The sequence below is a fragment of the Mesoplodon densirostris genome, chromosome 1, assembly GCF_025265405.1.
Source record: "Mesoplodon densirostris isolate mMesDen1 chromosome 1, mMesDen1 primary haplotype, whole genome shotgun sequence".
NCBI lineage: Eukaryota > Metazoa > Chordata > Mammalia > Artiodactyla > Ziphiidae > Mesoplodon > Mesoplodon densirostris.
The window spans coordinates 35763832-35787849 of record NC_082661.1 but is presented as its reverse complement, the minus strand read 5'-3'; the positions used below and the strand labels follow the sequence as shown (position 1 = coordinate 35787849).

General features: G+C 37.2%; 1 protein-coding gene across 2 annotated transcripts in view; it reads right to left on the bottom strand.

Annotated features, from left to right (window-relative positions):
* IDE (insulin degrading enzyme) overlaps positions 1-24018 on the bottom strand; it is a 122658-nt gene that overhangs the window by 45052 nt on the left and 53588 nt on the right. For both annotated transcript variants that reach the window (XM_060101998.1, XM_060101988.1), the window contains exons 5-11: positions 9964-10086; positions 5111-5223; positions 4385-4547; positions 3585-3677; positions 3056-3147; positions 2159-2239; positions 547-650 (exon numbers count right to left, since the gene is read on the bottom strand). In XM_060101998.1, the coding sequence (XP_059957981.1) occupies positions 547-650; positions 2159-2239; positions 3056-3147; positions 3585-3677; positions 4385-4547; positions 5111-5223; positions 9964-10086 (769 nt within the window). The remainder of the gene's footprint in view (positions 1-546; positions 651-2158; positions 2240-3055; positions 3148-3584; positions 3678-4384; positions 4548-5110; positions 5224-9963; positions 10087-24018) is intronic.

Sequence of the window (24018 nt, the reverse complement as noted above, 5' to 3'; positions counted from 1 at the left end):
CTGCCAACGCAGGGGACACGGGTTCGATCCCTGGTCCAGGAAGATCCCACATGCTGTGGAGCAACTAAGCCTGTGTGCCACAACTGCCGAGCCTGTGCTCTAGAGCCTGCAAGCAACAACTACTGAGCCCACGTGCCACAAATACTGAAGCCCGTGCACCTAGAGCCCGTGCTCCACAACAAAAGAAGCCATTGCAATGAGAAGCCCGCGCACCACAACGAAGAGTAGCCCCCGTTCACCACAACTAGAGAAAGCTCGGGCGCAGTAACAAAGACCCAATGCAGCCAAAAATAAATAAATAAATTAATTAATTTAAATAAATAGAGTGGAAGGAGGATGAGTGAACAAGTGTGGGTAAAGATAAAAAAGACCGGCCGTGTACTGACTGTTGAAGTTTGGTACTGTTTCATTATACTTATTCTCTCTACTTTTGTAATCATGCTTGATAAAAACTTTAAAAGCACTTTATTCACAATTTCAAATTTTCAGATTCCAATCATTATTGAAAATTTAGTATGTAACAGTAAAATCTGTAGAGCAACTCACCGGACATTTTCTGGTCCGAGTTTATCGAGAACCATCTCTATTAAATCGGGTCTAAATTCTTCCAGTAAATACTCAGCTGTGAGCACTTCTTCTAGGGGATAATACTTTTTAAAAGGAAAATAAATAAATAAAATTTGCAAGGCTACAATAGAGTCTAACTTATTAAAGCAAACAGATCTCTAACATGTTAAATCCTCTATTTTACACCCCGCTCTTCCCTTCAATTAAATTTTACTCCACTGGAAAATTTTCTGAATCTTTTCTCTTTCCTACCACACTTTAAACAATTTCATATTATGGGATGATTCTGCACACACTTACTAAACACACTTACATTATAGAGAACAAAATCACATTTTTTCAGGGAAAAATGTGAGTAATACCTCTAGCTAAAACTGAGTACTTGTTAATAAAGAAAATTTGATGATTAAATGCTGACACCTGTAGGATTTTTTATATAAAGTACATACATTTTAATAAACAGAATTTCTACTCAAATTTCTATGAAGGAAATCAGACAAGCATTTAGAAAGTTGTTGTGTAGGAAAAATGGCTTATATTTTCAGTTAGTAAAGAAAAATAATGCAGAAGATGCTTTTTAGTATGAGCAACTTACTGAGATAGACTGATTCATTCATTCAACAAGTATGTAATGAACACCTACTCTGTGCCAGGCACTGTTCTAGGTGCTGCTGTGGATACAATGGTAGATAAGACAGATGATGTCCCTGCTCTCTAAGGAGCTTATATTCTAATTGGGAGGGAGGCAGACAACAAACAAATACTGTCATTATAGTGATAGGTGCTATGAAGAAAATTTTAAAAGGGGCAGGGTCATGATTGGGAGGTCAGGGAAGGTCTCTCTGAGGGAGAAACATCTGAGTGAAGACCCAGATGATAAGAAGAACCTAGTCATGGAAAAACCAGAAGTGTTCCAGGCAGAGAAAACAGCAAATGTCAGGGCCCTGAGAGGGAGGAGTAAACTTAATGCTTGAAGATTAGGCACATAGCCAGTGTAGGTGGAGTGGAATGGAAGTGGTGTGGAATTCAGTCAGAGAGAGGCTGGGACCAGACTGCCATGTAGGTCAAGGTAAAAATTTAGATCTGCTCCAACTCTGATGGGAAACTTACTTGACACAGAGGAGTGGAACAATCTGATTTGGGTCTTCAAAAGATCACTGAGGCTGGAAAAATAAAGTAAGGTGGGGCAGAAGAAGGCATATGGGGAACCCAGGTAAGAGACTATGATGATGGTCCAGGCAAGAAATGCTGGTAGCTCATGTGAGGGTGGCAGCAACGGAAATGGAGAAAAGTAGATGATTTATAGCTTTCACGTAAGTAGCACCTGACACATTGTAGAATTGAAAAATATTTAAAGCCAACAAGCAAAATGTCTATGAAAATATTACAGATGATGATTTTTAGGATGATGAAAATTAAGATTTAAAGAATGTCTTCACATCAAATTTTACCTGGTTGCTACGAAGTCTAAAGTTTTAGACTATGCCTTCAATTTTTATCATTTGTGTAGTAATGAAAGTAATATTATTTATACAAGATCACTGAAATAGTCTACATGCCAATGTATAGAGTAAAATAACAATAAACTTACATGCAATATTCCTGCAATCTTAGAGGTATAACCCCGTGGCCTCTCTTTATCTTTAAACCTAAAAGCAACAGCATTCAAGTCCTAAACGAAAAATTAAATCAATTAGACACAAGTCACCTATTATTTAGAAATACTTTTTTTGGGAGGGGGATTGGTTTGCACTATAGACTTTATACTCCATATTTAACTATTACACTTCCTGAAAAAATGGCTATGCTTGATTTAGGAATGTACAGAACATGAATGAAAATAGCAAACACAGAATATGATTCTGTTGAAACTATTAGTCAAAGAATTAGGAAAACTGTGGAGGAAGCTTGTGAGATCCAACAGTTGCATACATGATGATTTTGCTGACTCTTTCAGAGAACTGCAGCCTGATTAGAAATTACTGTCATAAGTTTCACAAGCAGAGATTATACCTTTAAACTTTTATCTACGTAAAGAGGTTATCTCTTATCCCTAAATATATTTCAGAGTCTTGATAGTCCTTAATTATATAGTAGATATTTCTAAAAACTCTTAAAAGAAGGCTTTAAACATTTAAAAGACAAATACCTTCTGTTTTATGCAAAAAAAAAAGGCCAGGCTTTTCCATACATATGACAATAAAATCACTTTTAAGAACACAATCATATATATAACAATTCACTGTTTCTTTGACAGTATGCTACCAATTTTTATCATGAGATCTGAAAATGACACAGCTCATGCAACTTCAGGCCAGCAGAGAACGGAGTAAGCCCTGATAGATAAAAGTTAAAGAAACTGCTGACTTTCTTCTGAGGGAAAGGAAAGCAATCTGATTTCTTTCCTTTTACTTATGTTTAAATTAATTCACATATATTTGTTTCTTGAAAAATTTCCTTAAGAAAAATTTTGGTGAAACAAAAGTACCTTGCACTCTTGGAAAACCCATTCTTGAGGTCCTTCTGCACGTAACTTCTGAATGTACTGAAACATGTGCAAAATTATATCTTCAACATGTACTGGAAAAAAAGGGGCACACTTAAAAACCATTCAGTCCTCGAATCCTTCAAAGCAATGAGCTCACTCCTAAGGTAAAGTCAGGTAAGTAGAAGACGTTCCCTCTTAGAGATGGAGTTCTCACCTCCCTGAGACTTGTTTTAGGGTCCCACATACATGGCCCTCCAGGATTTGGTATATGTGACTGAAGGGGCTTTGGGGTAGTAAGTGAACAAATAAAAAGTCAAGTACACATTTTACAAGTGCAACATAATGATCAGTTGTTAAGGAGGGAAAATCATCCATGAAATGAAGTTACACATGAAAAATACAATGGATAAAATGGTATGAATTAAAGTGTTTATAGCTTTACAGCAAAAAACAGATCCACAGCATAAGTTAATAAAATTAAATCATAAGAAATCAATTTTCATTCAAAAACAAAAAGGTCAATACTTACATAATCCTTCCTCAGTCAAGTCCACATTAATGATAAAAAACATAAAACCTCGGGCTCCTTCCTTTTGCCCACCAACAAGAGTATTTACCCAGCCTGTAACATTCAAAGAAAATCAACATGATTGCATTGTATCTTCTTTTAAGACAAGGAATTAAAAAAAAATTCATTCTGTATGTTCCCAATAGAACATACAGAATGGCCCTCTTGCAGAAAAGACTGGAAAAAAAATCAGCTCAGAAAAGCACTGAAAAGCAGTTCAGACACTGTAAAAGATTCAAGTGATTTTTTTAGTTTGGGAGCTTTCCTTGGGATGCCTCAAATCATTTCCCAAATCAAGAGAAGACGACTGTGCTTAAGTGTTATATAAAAAGAGTCTGAATGGAGAGGAACCTTGGAAATCTACTGACTGATCCTAGTACACCCTTTGGTTTGATGGATAAGAGCAGGCAAATAAATATTTCAGCACATTTCACAGAGATGGTAAAGAATACCCAATGTGAGCTTTTACTTTTTTTAACCTCTATCTTATTTAAAACATGCACTACAACACCTTTTGAAATATGTAAACTTCACAGCTCAATACTGAAGGACAAAACAAATTATGGAAAAAGACAAAAACAAAAACCCCAAAGCAAAAAACAAAAGCGTACTAACAACCAACACCTCACTATCATCAACCCTAAACGGTATCATCTGAAAATGTTCCTTCACAGGAAAATATTTAGGAGAAATAAGTCAGAGTAAAAAAATATGGTGGAGGTGGGGTACTACCCTCAGAAGCTGGTGTCCAAGAGACTCACCCTTTGATTTAAGTTCTGATAACAGACTCCCAGGACCTTCATGTCCAATGAGATGACCAAGGTAATGACCAGGATTTGACTTGTAGTATTTCTGAAGGTCAGGTATGGGAAATGTCACGTAAAGATTCCTAATGTCTTTAATGGGTACTATTTTGTAAAGTTGCTGGGGAAAAAATAAAACAAACAAATCACAAAAGGTTAGCTATGTACAACTCCTACTGAATAAAATACTTACAAACTATGAAGAATAGTGATTTTCAAAAAAAAAAAATACTGATTTTCAGGGAAAAATCCCAAATTCAGGAGAGAATCAACTGCCAGAGAAAACCATACTAACCACACAGAAATAAATGACCTGGGCTCTTTCTTAGTGGGATTTCATTACAGTTGGTATGCAGTCCATGTTTGGTCCCCTTGACCATGCAGCTCAATACTTTTGGATACTTACCTTCTGGCACTGAATAACAGCTTCTACAGTCTGCCAAGGTTATAGCTACCAAAACTACTTTTAACATGCAAAGATCAGAACATATTGTTATCTTTTTGGTGATACATGTCCCTAATAAATGTGAAATTGATTTGATTTGATTTTAATATAAACCAAATATTAAAAACTATATAAATAATGGAACCTCCAAAAATGTTCATATACTCTTTGGTAAACCAGGCATATATTATGTCCATAAATTTAAAAAAGTAAAAAATACTAGAAATACATGCACTTACTTTAAGATGTTCTTCTTGGAAAGGATGTTCAGGAAATTCTGGCAATGGGACATTTTTGTTCTCCACTTCAGAAAATAACTTCACCACCAGATCAGTCAAGTCATCTAAAGATTCTACAAGAAAACAGACAATGGAAACAGAACTTAAACTAATCATAACACATGATGGGTAGTATTTAAAAATATTAGGATTATATACACATATATAAAATCACTATGTTGTACACCTTAAGTTTTTTTTTTTTTAAATAAGTTTATTTATTTTTGGCTGCATTGGGTCTTCATTACTGTGCACGGGCTTTCTCTACTTGAGGCGAACGGGGGCTACTCTTCATTGTGGTGCATGGGCTTCTCATTGCGGTGGCTTCTCTTTGTTGAGGAGCATGGGCTCTCGGTGTTCAGGCTTCAGCAGTTGTGGCACACGGGCTCAGGAGTTGTGGCTTGCAGGCTCTAGAGTGCAGGCTCAGTAGTTGTGGCGCATGGGCTTAGCTACTCTGCGGCATGTGGGATCTTCCTGGAGCAGGGATCGAACCCGTGTCCCCTGCATTGGCAGGCGGATTCTTAACCACTGCGCCACCAGGGAAGTCCCTGTATATCTTAAATTTATACAATGTTATATTTTAATTATATCTCAATAAAGCTGGGGGGGAAGAAAACACCTTACAATCACCTGAAAAATCTCAGGACTATTAAAAGGAAAACCTAGGAATTTTTTAAAAACTCCATCTGATAAAGTTGAAGCATTCAGTAAAATCCCACCAGTGCCTATATAACTTCTGAAGCTATGCAGTATTGATATTGATTATACCTCACACATATCTGCCTCCTTATAGTTTAAAAAACTGTTTTACAAATATTATCTTGCAATAAATTTCAAACAAATATTGGAAACAATAATAGAATAATGAGTGGCATTTGGAAACTGACTATTTTATCTACGATTCCCAAAAGGCACATACAAAACCACTAGCTGACAGATTATAACATTAACTTTATAAATAGACACAGTCTAAACCCATTGCTAAAAGTCAAATATTAGAGTTTTTAAGTAATTGATTTTGTGGGGGAATAGGATAAAATGGTGAGAAGAATCCTGGGTGTTCAATTCTAACCCCAACTTCACCAACCAATTATGTCAAGAGACTATTTGGACAAACTGTTTAACCACTCCAGGTTCTATAAAACACGAAAGCTGGGTAGGATGATCACAAGTCCCTTCAAGGTATAACACTATATGATTCTGTACCACAGTGTGTCAAACTCATGCAAAGATTTGTAATTGTTGATAAGATTATATAGCCACTTATGTGAAGCTCTTCTATGTTATCATCTATCTATATTTTTAATAGACAGTTGTATTTGCAAAAGTATGAGATGTTCACTGCAACACCATTTATAACAACAATAAAAACTGGAAATGACCTAAACATCTATCAATTTGTGCATGTTATGAAAAGTCTGTATACTGGAATATTATGTAGCCATTAATGAGGGAGAGGTCTGTATGTGCTGATATGAAAATATCTCAAAGCTCTATTAAGTGAAAACCACAGACTTCAGTGCCATGTAATATAATCTCATTTAATTTTTTAACAGACACACATAAATCCAAGTATATTAACAAAATTTTACTTTTGGAAGTATAACAAAAGATGATATAAAGTGACTATCTTTGAGGAGAGGGCATAGTGGTCAAAGGTGGGATAAAGAAGAACATGATTTCCATTTTATATCTTTCTGTATGGGATAAATTTTTTTCTGTGCACACATATTACTATTATTCTAAAAAGAAAAAAGTGGAAAAGGTTATCTTTTTATAAACAAGATAACCACTCACCTTGATTCTGCCTCCTCAAAAACAGGTTATTTATAAATGGTATAGGGCCTCCCTGGTGGCGCAGTGGTTGAGAGTCCGCCTGCCGATGCAGGGGATACGGGTTCGTGCCCCGGTCTGGGAGGATCCCATATGCCGCGGAGCGGCTGGGCCCGTGAGCCATGGCCGCTGGGCCTGCGCATTCGGAGCCTGTGCTCCGCAACGGGAGAGGCCACAACAGTGAGAGGCCCGCATACCGCAAAAAGAAAAAAATTAAAATAAAAAAAATAAAAAAATATAAATGGTATAAACATTCATTACTTGTTACTGTCAGGAAGCATTTGAATCGAATAAGAAATTTCCCTTGATATTCTAGGACCCATTTTGAACTTTTCCATGAACTCTCTAAAAAGCACTTAATCACTATATGAGAATTGCCTATAGATAGTATGAAGTTCTCTTTTAGGCCTATGAATGTGGGCATGTGTACTTTATTTATAAAACATATGTATTTTTACTTTGATTTTTTTGACATGTATGAAGGTAAAAGGCCAACCCGTGGCTGCTTGTTATATGACAAGTGAACTCGGGGATGAATTGGGTGTATTTGGAGCAAGAGATGTCAGAGACAACTGACATAAAGACATAAAGAGACACACACATGGGACACGTAACTGGAAACAAGATGGGCAGTCAACAATGATTTGTCAACCTGAAGTGCTGATGACAGCGAGGCCCTTTGGAGCAAGGTTCTACTAGGGTATGCCTTTCCTTTTAGAAGCACAAATTCACCATGTAGCTTTTTAAAGGTAAGGCACCTGTACAATAATGCACCATCTGTCTTCACTGTGAGCTACCAGAGATCAGGGAACTGAGTCCCATTCATCTTTACATTACCAGGACTTGGCAATCCTAGGGTCTCTACTTGACAGTTACCTATTTCTCAAGTGTCCAGGTAATTGGTGCTGCCACAACTAGAGGGAGGACCCCGTGGGAGAAGAGAGAAAAACTTTTTTGTCCCTTTGTGACAGAGATCCTTCCACATGGTTACTCTTCCTCTCCCCTCCTCCTAGAAGAAGGAGCGGATTATCTATTAATCCTTTAAGAGATCCTGTTTCCTCCACACACCACTGTACTGTAAGGACACTTCTCCCAGACATGTCATCAAATCCACTGAGCTGAGCACAGGAGGTCAGTCACACTGGGAGAGGGAACTGGAACAAAGAAACTCTTTGTATCTTTCAGATGCTTATTCTGTCATTTCCACTAAACCAAGAACACTGAGGGCAGGGCTTACGTATGTGTCATCTGTTGTCATTATTACTTGCCTAATAAGTGCTTATTGAAATCATGTGTTTTATCTCAAGATGACATGGACAAAAACACAACTTAGAAACCTACGCCCAGGACTAGGCTCTAAATACCAAGTGATATTTTTTAACACTCTATAGATCTACCTACCTTTAGAAAGCACACAGGATTATAACATACACTTTTTATTAGCCTTACTCCTTGGACACATTTTATATCCTTGTTCCTATTACCAAGTTAAAATATATATAGTTGTTTATTTTCTACCCACAAAAGTAACATTTGTCAATAGCAGAATACTTTGAAAAACAAAAGCAAAAAAACAAAACCAAAAACAAAAGAAGAAAACAAAAGTCGCCCATAAGCTCATGATTATGGAATGCTGAAAGTAGCTACCATTTATGGAGCATTTACTGTGTTGCCAGGCACTATGCACTTTTTCTGCATTATCTCTATTAAACCTCATAACAGGTATGAGGTACCACCTCCATTTTACAAATGCAAAAACTGAAGTGCAGAGAACTGAAGTAACTTTGTTAGCTCATAGCCACTATATACTGAGCAGGTGGTGTATTAGGAATTCAAACCCAAGCTCTCAGACTCTAGAGCATGAGTTCTTAACTACTATACCACATTATTAAATTTCTGGTATGTTTTTCTACTTTGTCTTATGTCTCCCATTTATGTCTATTAGAATTTTTTAGAAATCCCCAAATGGCATCAGATAGCACACAGTGCTTTTATAGAGTGCTTTTGTTTTCTATTTAATACAATAAGGATATTTTCCCAAGTTATGAAAACACTGTCATGAAACTATTTATTCATTCAATATTTACTTACCGAGTACTTATGATGTGTCAAGCACTAAACCAGACAAAGCAGTGAACAAAACAGTTTCTATTCTCAAGTAACTTACATTCTGGTACAGCAGACAACAATAATGAATATTTAATATTTCAGGTGGTGATAAATGTTTTAAAGAAAAATAAAGCAGGTGAGAGGAGAGGAAGTGGGAGAAGGGGTGCTATTTTCTATAAGATGCTCTATCATATACCTATAACATCACTATTTAACCAATCTTCTGTTAATGAACATTTAGCTTGCATCTAACTTTTCACTAATAAATACTACACTGAAACATCCTCGTACATCACCTGTTTGAACAGCTCTGACTATTTCCTTAGATTGCACTTCTAGAAGTAAAAATGTACTTTTTAGGGTGATGCATCTTGTTAAACTGTCCTCCAGAAAGTGTGGAGGAATTGCATAAATTGTATACACCACAAATACAAAAGAGCACCTCTCCTCATAATGGGTATTAGTTAAAACAAAACCCAAACCAAAATTATGGTAATTTAATAGAGGAAACAATATCAAACTTTGCTGCGTTCTAATAGCTTTCTTAGTTTATAATCATCTGTCTTTTAATTTTTTTTAGTTTTTTTGAATTTTATAAGGTCAAATCTCTCAATCCTGTCCTTTATACTTCCTTTCCTTGCTATTAATTTATATTTTCTTCAGGTCTCCATTTAAAATCACCTAAGCTTCTTTTTAGAACACAGTGAGTTAGAAACAGAATTCCCCTCTACATATTCTCCAACAAGATCATTTTCAAAAGCCTCTGAACAGATAAAAGGAAGTGTCTTATATCCTTCTTTCAATACTTTGAAAAAGCCAAGGTAGAAAACTAAGATTATCCAACACCATGAAAAAATTTTAAGGATTCTTACCTCGACCTAAAACACAAATAGCCATTAAGTTGGATGAATAATAAGTAGAATGGAATTTCAGTAGCTCTTGTCTTACATCAATGCCTTCTTGGTTTGGTCTAGTCTCTAGAGTATATTTGTTACCTGAAAGGAAGGAAAAACATTTCTAAGAAAAAGCAAAATATGCAAATTTTAAAGTCTTGCAATTATTACTGACATTGCTATAAGCTAAACTTAAAAAATAGAGTCCAAACAAACACATATAATGATTAGTCAAATATGTTTGACCATAACCTGGATAAATAGGATAGTATAGTACAAACTAGTAACATTTTAATCTATAGAGAGTTTTCCCTCAAGAGCTTAAAGTGCCTTATAAAAATTATACTTCTTAAAATTCCTGAGAGAGAGTAGGTATTATGAGCACTTATAAGACAAAATGAGATCCACATGGCCTCCATTCACACTTACTTTAACTTCCAGTTCCCTAGGTGCTCCGTAATTAATTGAACATAGTCACTGAGGGATCTTTTTGGAACTTGCCAAGTTACTTGTGGAAAGAAATGTACTATTCTTGGCTGAAGCATTAAATTTGTGATGTGAATTCTCATGAATTTGATCTACACGGGTAAAAATAGGATGCAATGCTATTTTTGTAAGTCTCAAGCAATGTACATAGCGTACCACTATGAGATCTTATGAAATTTAATAACTAATTCAATTAGGATAAAATATGCATGTCAAAAGCAAATAGTCAAACTCTCTAAGTAGTACATTTCTAATAAAGATCTTGCCATTTAAAGGCTGGGAGGTAGAATTTCAACGATTGGTATCTCTCTAAGTATGGCACCTTGACTAGAAATACCCTAAGATCTAGTATAATAACTTTTATTATTGTTCCTGCTTATACTATTCAATGGGCTACTCTTTTTCACCTGCATAGATGAAACTATGGCAGAACATATTCTTGATGTGTTTGTTCCCCTTGGGTTGTTATAATGGCTGATGAACCGGCATTGGGAGAGTCCCCTTCACTAAACTGGGTATCTAGAGAGAGCCACCAGATGGCGTTCTCAGACCCAGTCTTTAGCCACGTAGAGCTAAAGATTCTGAGCCAAGATTCATGCCCCAGAATGCTTCAATCAACAGATCTAGTGGAGTGTGCGAGAAACAGCCCAGCAAGTACTCATTAACCTTTCTCTAGTTGGAAAGCAACCAAATGTACTCATATTCACTAGCATAGCCTGCTAATCAAGTCTCCAGGTTCTTTATCAGTCCTCTCAGTTTCACTAAAGATCCAGTTCAACACCAGATCTGCTCTGCTAGGGGTCCTAAAATACCCCCTCATTCTACCTGAGGAATCCAGGTGATCTAAAAAGTATCGAGGGGCCTAACTCCTCAGAAAAAAAAAAAAGGAAAAGAAAAAAAAAAAGCTTTTTGCTGGGTAATGGTTTGAAGTTCTCTCATATTAAGGTAAAGCTTGAGTATTGATGGTACCTCCCTTTCCTACTAAATCAAGGTTATAAAAAGCCTCAGTTCCAGAGAGACTAGTCCTTACAGCTTCCTTACTCATTTATACTGCCAAGCTCAGAGTCCTACAATATGTGCATCAAGATCCACACACTGGGACACCCAAGTTTGGAGAAATTATGTTTTATTTCAACAGACTATAAATGTGATAGTGTTAGATAGAAATCAGATTTTCAGTCTAAGTGTGATATGACTATTCACAATCTGGTCAATATTCTGGTTAAAAAAAATCTCAAATCAAAGTATACAAAAACCAAGATCATGGCCTCCATCTAGAACTTAAAAAATTCTTTCAGTTTGACTAGGTCTAGCTCATTCTGCTTTGACTTTAATGTACCTGAATATCTTACCATTCTAATCCTTACCCTTTATCTTTAGGTTCATTTAAAAACACAGAGATAAAGCAAGAACATACCCTAAATACACTAAGACATGTATCACTGGCAAAATACTGACAATGCTAGAGTAAAAAGATCCAGAGGACCACAACAGAATAGTATACCACACAAAAAAACGAAGAATCCACTGTTCATATGCAACAGCATGGAGGAATTTCACAACTTTATGGTTGAACAAGAGAAACCAGACAGACACAGAAGAGTATACACTGCATCATTTCATTTATATAAAGCATAAAAACAGGCTAAACTAAGATCTGAGTCATGAAAAGTCAGAACAGAGGTTATCCTTTGGTGGGTGGATAGTGACTACAAAGGGGCAGAAAGAGGTGCCGGTAATCTGTTTCTTGACTGGGTGCTGGGTCCGTGGTGTACTGAGGTTTTGAAAATTCAGTGAGTTGTACATAAATAATAGCAGTATATTCATTCAACTGATTCTTCAAATGGCAGCAAAGTAAAAACAACAGTTTATTAGAGCCACACACACTTTTCAGTATATTTATTATATTTCAACAAAAAGTTAAAAGAAAAACGAGCCAAAGGAGCCACTCTGTCAACAGCAACCTGACCTACCTAAGGTACAAAAATCTAATGATTCTGTATCTCTGGCCAAACTTCTAAACAGAGGCCCAATCACTTTTGTTCTGCAAAGTGGCTTTTAGCCACGAATAGATACCATTCTGTGACTCCACATATTCATTTATTTGCTACCTAGATGCTTTTAGGCTTTCTAATATATGATGACACAAGGAAACCGTGGTCTGTTTGGGAACACAGCCCAGAATGGCAGTCCTGTATCCTTAGAAGCTCCTGAATCAGAAAAAGGAAAAAGTTCTCCACTATTACTCTCTTGGGGTCAGGATAGTCAGCTCTTAATACAATGACAGAAAAAACATGAATATTAGGTAAAAATGGGCCAAAGAGTCAGGCTTGTTATTAAGTTTATTAGCCCTTTTATAACACTTTTTTTTTTTTTTTTTTTTTTTTTGCAGTATGCGGGCCTCTCACTGTTGTGGCCTCTCCCGCTGCGGAGCACAGGCTCCGGACGCGCAGGCCCAGCGGCCATGGCTCACGGCCCCAGCCGCTCCGCGGCATATGGGATCCTCCCAGACCGGGGCACGAACCCACGTCCCCTGCATCGGCAGGCGGACTCTCAACCACTGCGCCACCAGGGAGGCCCTTATAACACTTTTTAAAAAAAGTTCTTTAAAAACAAGAAGGCTAGCTATAGTGGAAGTTCTCAAGAAAGTTAGTTGAGGAAATAGAAGGAAAAGCAGGACATACTGCACAGAATTCCATAGTTAGTCCTTAAATTACTGAGTAGACTCTGTTACTATCAGTGCCATCATCCCCAGGTAGGGAGGTGCAGAGGAACAAGCACTGGCTTTGGTGTTGGCAGAGCTATCATCAAATCCAGGGTCAAATGTCTTCTGGCTGCATGACCTTGAACAAGTCACCCTACTTCTCTTAAGCTCAATCTGCTGTCCTGACATTGGTAGACTTATATAACACCAAATTAAAAAAAGAAAAAAGATGTAAAAAAGCATAAGACTAATATTTAACAACCAATAAATAGAATAGAAAACCTGAAGACACCAAGTGTTGTGGTGATGGTGAAATGAGAACTCAGACGCGGCATGAGGGAGTGCGAACTGGATCAACCGCTACAGGAAACAACTTGGCAATATCTGTTTAACCTAAAAGATGTACATATCCTAATATACAGCAATTCCACTCCCAGAGTTCCACTCCTAGAACCCTAGAGAACTGTGTACAAGGAAACACGTATAAGAATGCTTATAGCAGCAATGTTTCGTCAACAGGAAAATGGATAAAGAATAGTACATGCATTCAATAAATTTTTCAGATAGCAGCAAAAAATAAAAATAAAAAACTTATCAGAGGGGGCTTCCCTGGTGTTGCAGTGGTTAAGAATCTGCCTGCCAATGCAGGGGACATGGGTTTGAGCCCTGGTCCAGGAAGATCCCACATGCCACGGAGCAACTAAGCCCGTGAGCCACAACTACTGAGCCTGCGCTCTACAGCCTGCATGCCACAACTACTGAGCCCGCGTGCCACAACTACTGAAGCCCACGTGCCTGGAGCCTGTGCTCCGCAACAAGAGAAGACACTGCAATGAGAAGCCCACACACCACAACGAAGAGTAGCCTCCGCTCGATGCAACTAAAGAAAGCCTGCATGCAGCAACGAAGACCCAATGCAGCCATAAATTAATTAATTAATTAATTAATTAATTAATTAATATATTAAAAAAACTTATCAGAGACACACTTTCTAATATGGATAATCCTTACAAATATACCAGTGAATGAAAAAATACAAGTGGTAGAGATTACTCACAATAAAATACCATTCTTATAAAACTAAAAAAACTATACAACATATTGCTTAGAAATAAATGCATGACTTAGCAATGTTTTATTAAAAAAAAAAGCATGGCAGTGACAATCACCAAACTTAACATAGTGGTTATCTCTCGGGAGCAGGGAGAAAAATGCAATTGGAGAAGTGTACAACAGATGCTCCAACTGTATTAGTAATGTTCTGTTTCTTTAAATAGTGTGTAAAGAATGATCTGGCAAATGCTTTTATACTGATCTCTTTTATGACAAATTAAAAATCTGTAAAAATGTTACAGAATTTAATATAATACTTGATGTACAGCAGAAAATAGGCAATAAACAGTATCTATTTCTGTTACGATTTGAATTGTAGGAGGGATTCCTGGCTTCTGAGTACAGCACAGAAACCGTTCCACCAAAGTAGGGAAGAAAGCTCAGTAAATGGTCCAGATGACTTTCCTCTACCTAAGAATCCATATGTGGAGAACAATGTGAATATGGCTGGGATAACAAATACCAGTTCAGTCTCTAGACATATACTGTCCTAATTTAACACTAATTCAGCTGGGTCATTTATACCAAATTAAAATGCTGCTACAAACATCTTGAATCCTACCTTTCTGGCTCTCTCACCGTAAGAGTGAGCTCCAGCAGAGGCTTGAGGATGTCAGGGTTGCTGACCCACTGGGACTTTCTGCTCTGGGCCTGCCAGGAGAGAGCACTGGCTTGGCAGTTGGGAGATTCAGGGTTTCCCATCCTGACTCCATCATCGACTAATTAAGCACCCTTGGAAAAGTCTACAAATATCTCCAAGGGGTCATTTATTTTATCTGTAAAATGGGGGTAATATGGGTACATGCCCAATTGTTAAAAGCAAGGGACAATCCCTGACCCCTTCATTTACTAGCTGTCGAGACAAGTTTCTTAACTTCTCTAAGCCCCAGTTTCCTTATTGGTAAATAAGAATAATAAGAGAACCAACCTCACAAGATTGCCATGAGGATTAAATGAATAATCTGTGTTAAGGCTCAGCATAGCATCTGTCAGACAATAATTACTTAATAGGAACTTGGGCTGCTGTGAAGTTTACGGAAAGTGATAACGGATATGAAGACGGTTTTGTAAATTGTAAGCTCAGTAAATTTTATTTTATATTTTCATTATAAGAACTATAAATTCTATTTTTAAAAAAGCATATAAACTCAGTACTAATGTATATGAGTGCTGATTTTCAAGTAAATAGAATGTATTTTCCTGGAAAATTCTAAAGCCAGCCAAATATTTCTTATACTCTGTGGAAAGGACTGAGTTTGAAGTTTTAGAAATGTGTTTTAGAAATCAAAGCTGGCTCCAACTGTATGTCTCATAAGGTTCTCAGGGAAAAGTCATTTGATAGTTATAACCATGAAACTCTTAATTGTTCTCTGAAAACCCGAGATTCTGAAGGTTAGGTTAATATATCTACAGTTATTATAACCTCTTTTTTCTTTTTAAGCTCTTTCTTCTTGCTATAGCAATCTTCTAAAAATCCTGGAAGAGACCAAAGCCTTTGGAGATACATAAATTTTTCTAAAAAATTAAAAAGGACAATTCTCCTGCAGCTGGGTAAGTACATGTAAGTACAAGATGGAAGTTACTAAAGAAAAGGGGACTTGAAGTGAAAGCCTCTTAAATGCCATAATAAAGCACCTGTGCACTTGTTTTCTGTAAATTTCTAGTTTTCCATAGACACATTTCCTAGCAAGGAAAAAAAAAAAGATACTAACAAAAGCCAGGGGAAAATTTGGAGAATAATAAATGACTAAGCGGGCTGAAACATATCAAATATTTTTATATCTATGAGTTTATCATGATACTAAAAAAAACAAATTAGTCATCATTCAAGGATGCTAGGGAACCAACTCAATATTTTGAAAACTGGTAAATAAAGGGAATGAATCAAACATTTGTCTTGCCTTTCCTGTAATAATTGTACCACTGGGTAGGCAAAAGTAGAAAAAGATTTTCTTTTTATAGTAGTATTCAAGCAAATCAATATGAGAAAAAACAATAGAATTAGAATTAGAGAGATGATGCATTGAGGATGGTTGCAACATCATAAACAGAAAACTAGACATTATATGCCCCTGATGAAAGAATACATCACCAACTATGAAGCCCTCCCCCCAAAAAGACAAACATGAATCTGATCATGCCTCTATATCCAACTGCCAATTTGTGGAAATACAGAAGACAGGGGAATATGTTAAACTACACTGTTGGGAAGGCAATCAGCAAAAGCTAGGCTGTGAAAAGTTCTACACAATAAATATCCTGATTCTTCAATTAATAAATTCCAGGGGGTCAAAGGGAGGGAGCAGAGGAGAGAGATGAATGAACCTGTAGACTGAAAATTTAAAAGACACATTGATCACTAACATTTGACACTTATGTGGATCTTTATTCAAATACACCTTTAGAATTATGACTTTTATGAGACAACTAGAAATTTGAACACTACCTGCATAGCTGATGATATTAATGATAATGGTACTTTTACTATGTTTTTTAAACGTCATTACCTTTAGAGACATATATTGAAATATATGTGAGTAAAATGATATGATGTCTGGGATCTTTTCAAAATAATACGAGGGGGTGACTGGGAATGCAGATCAGACAGGACTGGCCAGGGGCAAAGTGATGTATACACTGGGTTCGTTATAGTATTGTCAACTTTCGTACATTTTGAATTCTTCAGTTAAGAAGAGGAAGGCATGGAGGGAGGAAAGGGAGAAAAAAGTAAATGATTAACTTTTATTGGGGTCTAATTTTTTGTGTCATTATCATCATCCCAGGGTCAAGAGATGTTCAACTACCTTCTGGTTCATATTTCACAATATTTTTTTTGGTCCTAATCCATTTTCCTACAAAAGCATCCTTTATTATGTATGGCCAATAACAGCCAAGGGCTCACTCCTTGGTCTTTGCTTCTTGTCATGGTTTTGGGGGTCAACCTAACATTATCACAAAGAACACAGGCTTAAGAGTTCAGACTGATTTGATATTGAATCCCATAACCTACACAGACACTTCTGCTACCACCCTCCCTCTCTCCCTCCTCCCTGTATTCCCCACAAGGCTATGAAACTTTGGTCTAATTATTCTGTCAGTATTACTTTTGGCATCTGTCAAATGGGATGATGAAAATTTCAGTATTGTGGTTTAAGTTAAGTGAAATCATATTAGGTAAAACACCTACCCGGTGTGTGGCACTTAATACTCATACAATAAATATTGTTCCTTTTCTTCTTGAGTGGCTCTTCCTCTACTTAAGAAAATCCTACCCAACCTTCATGAAAATTCAATTTGCATCTCCTCTGAGATCCTGGAGAATTTAATTCTAGGCAAATCTAAAGCAGGTAGAATAGTAGTTTAAAGCACCAGACCTGGCTCCAGCATTCAAAAAGCTGAGTGACCCTAAGCAATTTAATTACCTTCTCTGAAGTCTTAGTTCACTCATCTCTAAGACAGAAATAATAAGAGCACACACCTACTGGGGATATTGTGAGAACTGAGTTAAATAATCCAGGCAAAGTGCTTAGTACAGCACTCAGTAAAAATTAGCAAGGAGGAAAAAAAGAGAGAAGAGATTATGATCCTGGAAAATCAAATCTGAGATTATACTCCAGTGAAATCTTGGGTTTAACTTGCCTCTCCGACTAAACCAGAAACATGTTGAGTGCAAAGACATTGATTATACTTCTCTGCATTTTCTAATGCACTTTACATGTAGAGGACCTTTAAAAAAATTACTTGTCAACTGAGAGAGAAAGAGAGATAATCTGAGCGCACTTATAACACCCTATTCAGATCCTTATGATCCTGTGGTATGTGCTACAAAACATAACTGTCACATAACAATTAAGAAAGAAAAACATCACCCATATCTAAATACAGCTCCACCCTCTATTTCCAGGCACTCTCCCACTTTGCCTTTCATTCTATCAAGGAGTGCTTGTTTTGTTTCCCTCACCCACATCCTGACTTCCTTCTTTTATTTCCTTCTCAGCTGACTAAACCCAGTTGCTCCCACAGTGTCTGTGGGGTTATGATTAGAGAAACAGATCACTAAAGAATAATCAGAACTAAGTTTTCCCTTTCCTGTTCCAAACTACTTTTAAAAATTCAAGTGCTTCTGCTTTTATTCCATGGAGACGCAGAGAAAAATTTTTTTAAAGGCAACAGGGCAGAGAAAAGACATATAATTTATCAGGAACTATGGAACTAAAACTAAAGGCATGTGTGAGTGATAAATGAAGGGGCAAAGGGAATGTGGTCACCAACCACTGGTTCAGCCTGAAAACAGAACAGGAGAACAACACTTCTCTAATAACACTGCCCAACAGTCAGTTCATCAAACCCACTGACTCCTCAAGCAGCCCTGGCTGCCCCTCACAACTTCATGGCAAAGACCTTTTCAAAGTTTTGCTGTCTTTCACAGCTACTGATCCTCTATTATATTATTACGGAGGCTACTATCATTTACTGAGCACCTTTATGGCCAGACTTTTGGCTAACCACTTCACATGCACAACCTCTTTTAATCCTCACACCAACCTGACATGGGAGGAAACTGAGGCTTACAGAAGCTAAGAAACTGGCCCAGAGTCTCTCTCAGCCATTCAGTGGTACAGCAAAGATGCAACCTCAGCACAGCCCACCTTCAGAGGACAAAACTTTACATCACGTAGGAATATGCTAGTGGGAGGTGGGATTCCTGGCTGAAGTCTGAAGCTACGAGGATCACACATGGACTCAATGAAGACGTGTGTGTGGAGACAGATTTAGCAAATAATATCTACAAAAATGACTTTCAAACAAAGTAAATGACTCAAAACAGCCTTTGCCTATTTCTCTAGTGAGCTGTTTTATCTTTTACTTATTTACTTATAGAAGTTCTTATCTGCTATATGCTTTGCAAGTATCTTCACTGGGTATGTGCTTGTCTTTTGTTTTTGTGTTTCTGTTGAACAGAAATCTTAAGTTTTAATGAAGTCAAATTTATCTTTAAATCTATGGTTTATCTTTACCTCTAAAAATATGGTTTGTGCTATGTGTGCTTGAGAACGCTTTTCCTATCTTAAGATTCTTAAAAATTCTCGCATATTTTCTTCTAAAAGTTGTATAAAGTTTTCTTTCTATAATTAGGTCCAATCAGCCTGGAATTTATTTTTGTGCATGGTGTGAGATGAGATCTAATTTTACTTATTTCTACATAGATAATTATTTGCCACTGCACCAGTTATTGAAAGGTCCATCCTTTACTTACTAATTTGTAATGTACCTCTGTCTTATGTCAAGTTTCCATACACTTGTGGATATGCTTCTAGGGTCTATAATCTATTCTACTGTTATCTTCAGGTATCCTTGCACCAGTTCCACTACTGTAACAACTAAAATTTTGATATCTGGTAGAAGTAGTGCCTTCTTTGTTGTTCTTCAAAATTATCTTAGCTATTCTTGGCCCTTTACTCTTTCTTATTAATTTTATAAGCAGATTATAAGACTATAAAATAAAAACTTCTAGGGCTTTCAAATGGCGCTACACTGAATTTAGATAAATTAGGGGTGAAATAACTGTGTAATGTTGAATTTAGCCATTCATGGACATGGTTTATCTTCCTGTTTACTCAAGTTTTTTTTTTGAATTTATTTTATTTATTTATTTTTGGCTGCATCGGGTCTTTGTTGCTATGTGTGGGCTTTTCTCTAGTTGTGGAAAGCGGGGGCTACTCTTTGTTGTGGTGTGCGGGCTTCTCATTGAGGTGGCTTCTCTTGTTGTGGAGCACGGGCTCTAGGCGCACAGGCTTCAGTTGTTGTGGCACGTGGGCTCAGTAGCTGTGGCTCGCAGGCTCTAGAATGCAGGCTGAGTAGTTGTGGCACATGGGCTTAGTTGCTCCACGGCATGTGGGATGCTCCTGGACAAGGGCTCGAACCTGTGTCCCCTGCATTGGCAGGCGGATTCTTAACCACTGCACCACCAGGGAAGCCCTACTCAGGCATTCTTTTATATCCATTATATATTTCTTGCTCTTCTGTTAGAGTTATTTCTAAATACCTTATAGCTATTTTTATATTGTAAATGAAATAATTTTTCCTGTAGCATTTTTCTAATTGATTACTATTGATACAAGAATACAATGTTAGTGTTTCTCTTCTTTTGGCAACGCTGGTGAATAATCTTATTTTTTATTTATTTATTTATTTATTTTTGCGGTACGTGGGCCTCTCACTGCTGTGGCCTCTCCCGTCGCGGAGCACAAGCTCTGGACGCGCAGGCCCAGCGGCCATGGCTCACGGGCCCAGCCGCTCCACAGCATGTGGGATCTTCCCAGCCAGGGGCACGAACCCGCGTCCCCTGCATCGGCAGGTGGACTCTCAACCACTGCGCCACCAGGGAAGCCCAATAATCTTATTTTTAATGACTGAAGAGTTCTTGAATTTTTTATGCAATCATATCATATGAAAATAAGGAAAGTTTCCTTTTGCTTCCTTTCAACCTCTTACTTATCACGGTTTTTTCCCTTAACTTCCTGCAATGACTAGTACCTACGAAAACTGGACAAAAAAGTGATTAGAGGGTATTCTTGTTTTGTTTTTGCCTTTCAACAGAAATCCCTTTGAAACTTCAAGATTAATCATGATGTCTGGCATAGGTTGTTATCAACTCAAGAGTTTTTTGTTGTTTTGTTCATGAATGAGTGCTTTTTTGTTGTTTTGTTCGTGAAGGAGTTTTATCAAATGCTTTTCCTGGGTCTATCACTGCCTATGAAATGACTGCCTATCACTCTGAATTACTTAAACTGTAGGTTGGGACCCACTCGATTGTGATGAAATAAATTTAATGTATTGGCAGACCAGAATTTTTTTTTAAAGAAACAGAATATAACAGAGGGTACCAGACTACATCTGAAAATATAAGAAAGATATTGTTTGGTAAAACTTTTGTTTCAGTTGCTTACACAAACATGCATACACGTGCTCTGAGTAAAATATGCTTCTTACTGTGGGTTGTATAAAGAAAAAGTACTGTTAAGGACTAACATTGTATTGTAATGTGTCTTAAAAATACAGAACACAATGCTTGGTTTTTGTTCATTTAAAAATACCCAGCTTTTCCTGATATTAAATAATAATAATATTATTAAAATAATATTTTAAATATTAATGTTAAAATAATAAATCATAATCCCTTGATGGACAAAATGGCCCACATTCACAGAAACATCTGAAGTTACTAAAAAATAATAGAAGTAAATTAAGTATGAATCTCTGACAAGGATTCTTCTGCAAGAATAACTTTTGCAAAATTTTATACGTGGGTAATTTCTAAGATACGGGTATACAGCTTTCATCATACTTTCAAACTTGTCTGTGACCTTAACAATCGACAGAACCTCTACTCCAGAAAGTTCAATGTTAGTTTATATTTCTAAAATCAGTAGGTAACTTGGTATTTGCATTACTTATATCACATTTTCTGTACTTTTGTACTGAGTCTGGCAAACTCACCTCATAGCTGTTTACATTACCTCATATTTTGCTAACTGCCTAGCCTTGTCAGTGGTTAAAAAAGAAATATGCTCTTAAACTCCACCTCTACGTAACTGACCTCATTCAATGCTTTTCTTTGCCCATCACTCCCGAAACCTTCTTCTAGGACATTTTAAGATTGTTTCTTGTTTGTGACCAGAGGTAATACTGCTCACCTTATTCACTGGATTTATTTCTGGAAGATCTGTGCCTGCTTCCTGATTATGCTGATTGTGATTTAGCACCAGTGAAACTATTTAAAAGAAGGCAACTCCCAAAGAGGAGCTCTAACGCGTTCTGCACAATAGCAGCATTGTTGGTGGAGGTATCTAACCTGCCAAAGGAACTATTTAAAGGACAACAACTCACTTGGATGTAGTGATTTTGAAATTTGGTTTTTAAAACTCAGTCCCTCTTGATATACCATGTATGCTGATGTCCTCTACGAAAGCCACTTTTCAGATAATTAATCATTACATAGACATTTTAGAGACCACAATATTCACCTTAGCAATGACGCTGTCATAGGGTACCAAATATTATAAGTCTAACGAATACAGTATCACTGCTTCTAATTACAATTTTTAAAAACTCCTATTTCTATAAAGCTATGCTAATTCCCTGGCTGCTGCTAGATATATTAGAATGGTATCCAAACTGAAAGAAAGCTGTCTTTATAGTCTTTTTTTAAAAAGTCCCCCAAATTAACTTATGTAATAATCATAAATTTTAAGTACACTAAACAATCTATTATTTTTATTCTATTTCATAATCCCCAAAGCAGTATTTTAAAATCACAGCAACCTTTTTTTTTTTTTTTTTTTTTTGCGGTACGTGGGCCTCTCAACTGTTGTGGCCTCTCCGGTTGCAGAGCACAGGCTCCGGACGCGCAGGCTCAGCGGCCATGGCTCACGGGCCCAGCCGCTCCACGGCATGTGGGATCTTCCTGGACTGGGCACGAACCCGTGTCCCCTGCATTGGCAGGTGGGCTCTCAACCACTGAGCCACCAGGGAAGCCCCCACAGCAACCTTTAACAATGATTACATCTGGTGAAGTGGTAATGGCAAGAGTAGATGAAGAAAAGGGCAACATTTTGTTTTTGCTTTAAAAAAAAAACTTTTGTATCATTTAAATATTTAAATTAAATGTACTTTTTAATGAAAAGCTGAATAAAGGAAAAGGGTACAATTGTAAAATCAAGAATCTCTACATTTATTTTATTCTACTCCCTGTTATCCCCACTTCTAATCTCCTACCAGGATGTTGTAGCACACTGAGAGCAGGGACCTTGTGTGTCTTCTATAGTCATGCCCGGAGCAGACGCTATGCATCTACCTGTAGATAGTAGAGGTGGAGGTGATGGGAGCAGGGGGGTTCAACAAGCCTTGAAGTGAGCATTCTATTTATTCAGAATAAAGAGATCTATTATCTCCTCCCTTTGAAATGCTGGTTAATATCTACTCACAGGGACTTCCCTGGTGGTCCAGTGGCTAAGACTCCAAGCTCCCAATGCAGGCGGCCCGGGTTCAATCCCTCCCTGGTCAGTGAACTAGATCCCACATACCACAACTAAGAGTTTGCATGCTGCAACTAAAAGATCCTGCATGCTGCAACTAAAGATCCTGCATGCCACAACTAAAAGATCCCACATGCTACAGCTAAGACCCGGCGCAGCCAAATAAATAAATAAATATTAAAAAAAAAATCTATTCACAGCTCTAACTGCTCTGTTCCTTAAACAGTCCGACCCCTATTTGTATGGGATGGCCAGAGTAACCTCTAGAGGGCTAAATAACTGCTTAGGTCACTGTTACTACAATTTTGAGAGTATCATTCCACGTATTACGTACAAAGTCCAATGCCAGAATCACTCTGTTGTACACCTGAAAATTACATAATATTGTACATCAACTACACCTCAATTAAAAAAAATATCCAATGCCAAGGGCCCAACTCCTGTTGACATCCTTCTTTTTGAACTACTAGCCAAAATGTTACTCATCTGTTAAAGGGATTATTACCACTTCATTCTTACTACTTCTAAAATCTAAATTCAATTCTATCACCTTGTTATCCAACAAACTTGCTTCCTATTTGGTCACTCTTCTTCTCAATAAACTATCACCTTCTCCATGAAGCTCACATACCTAAGCTTTAACCTCTTCTTAGGTCACGAATCACAAATATAGGTGCCTACATAGGGACCTGC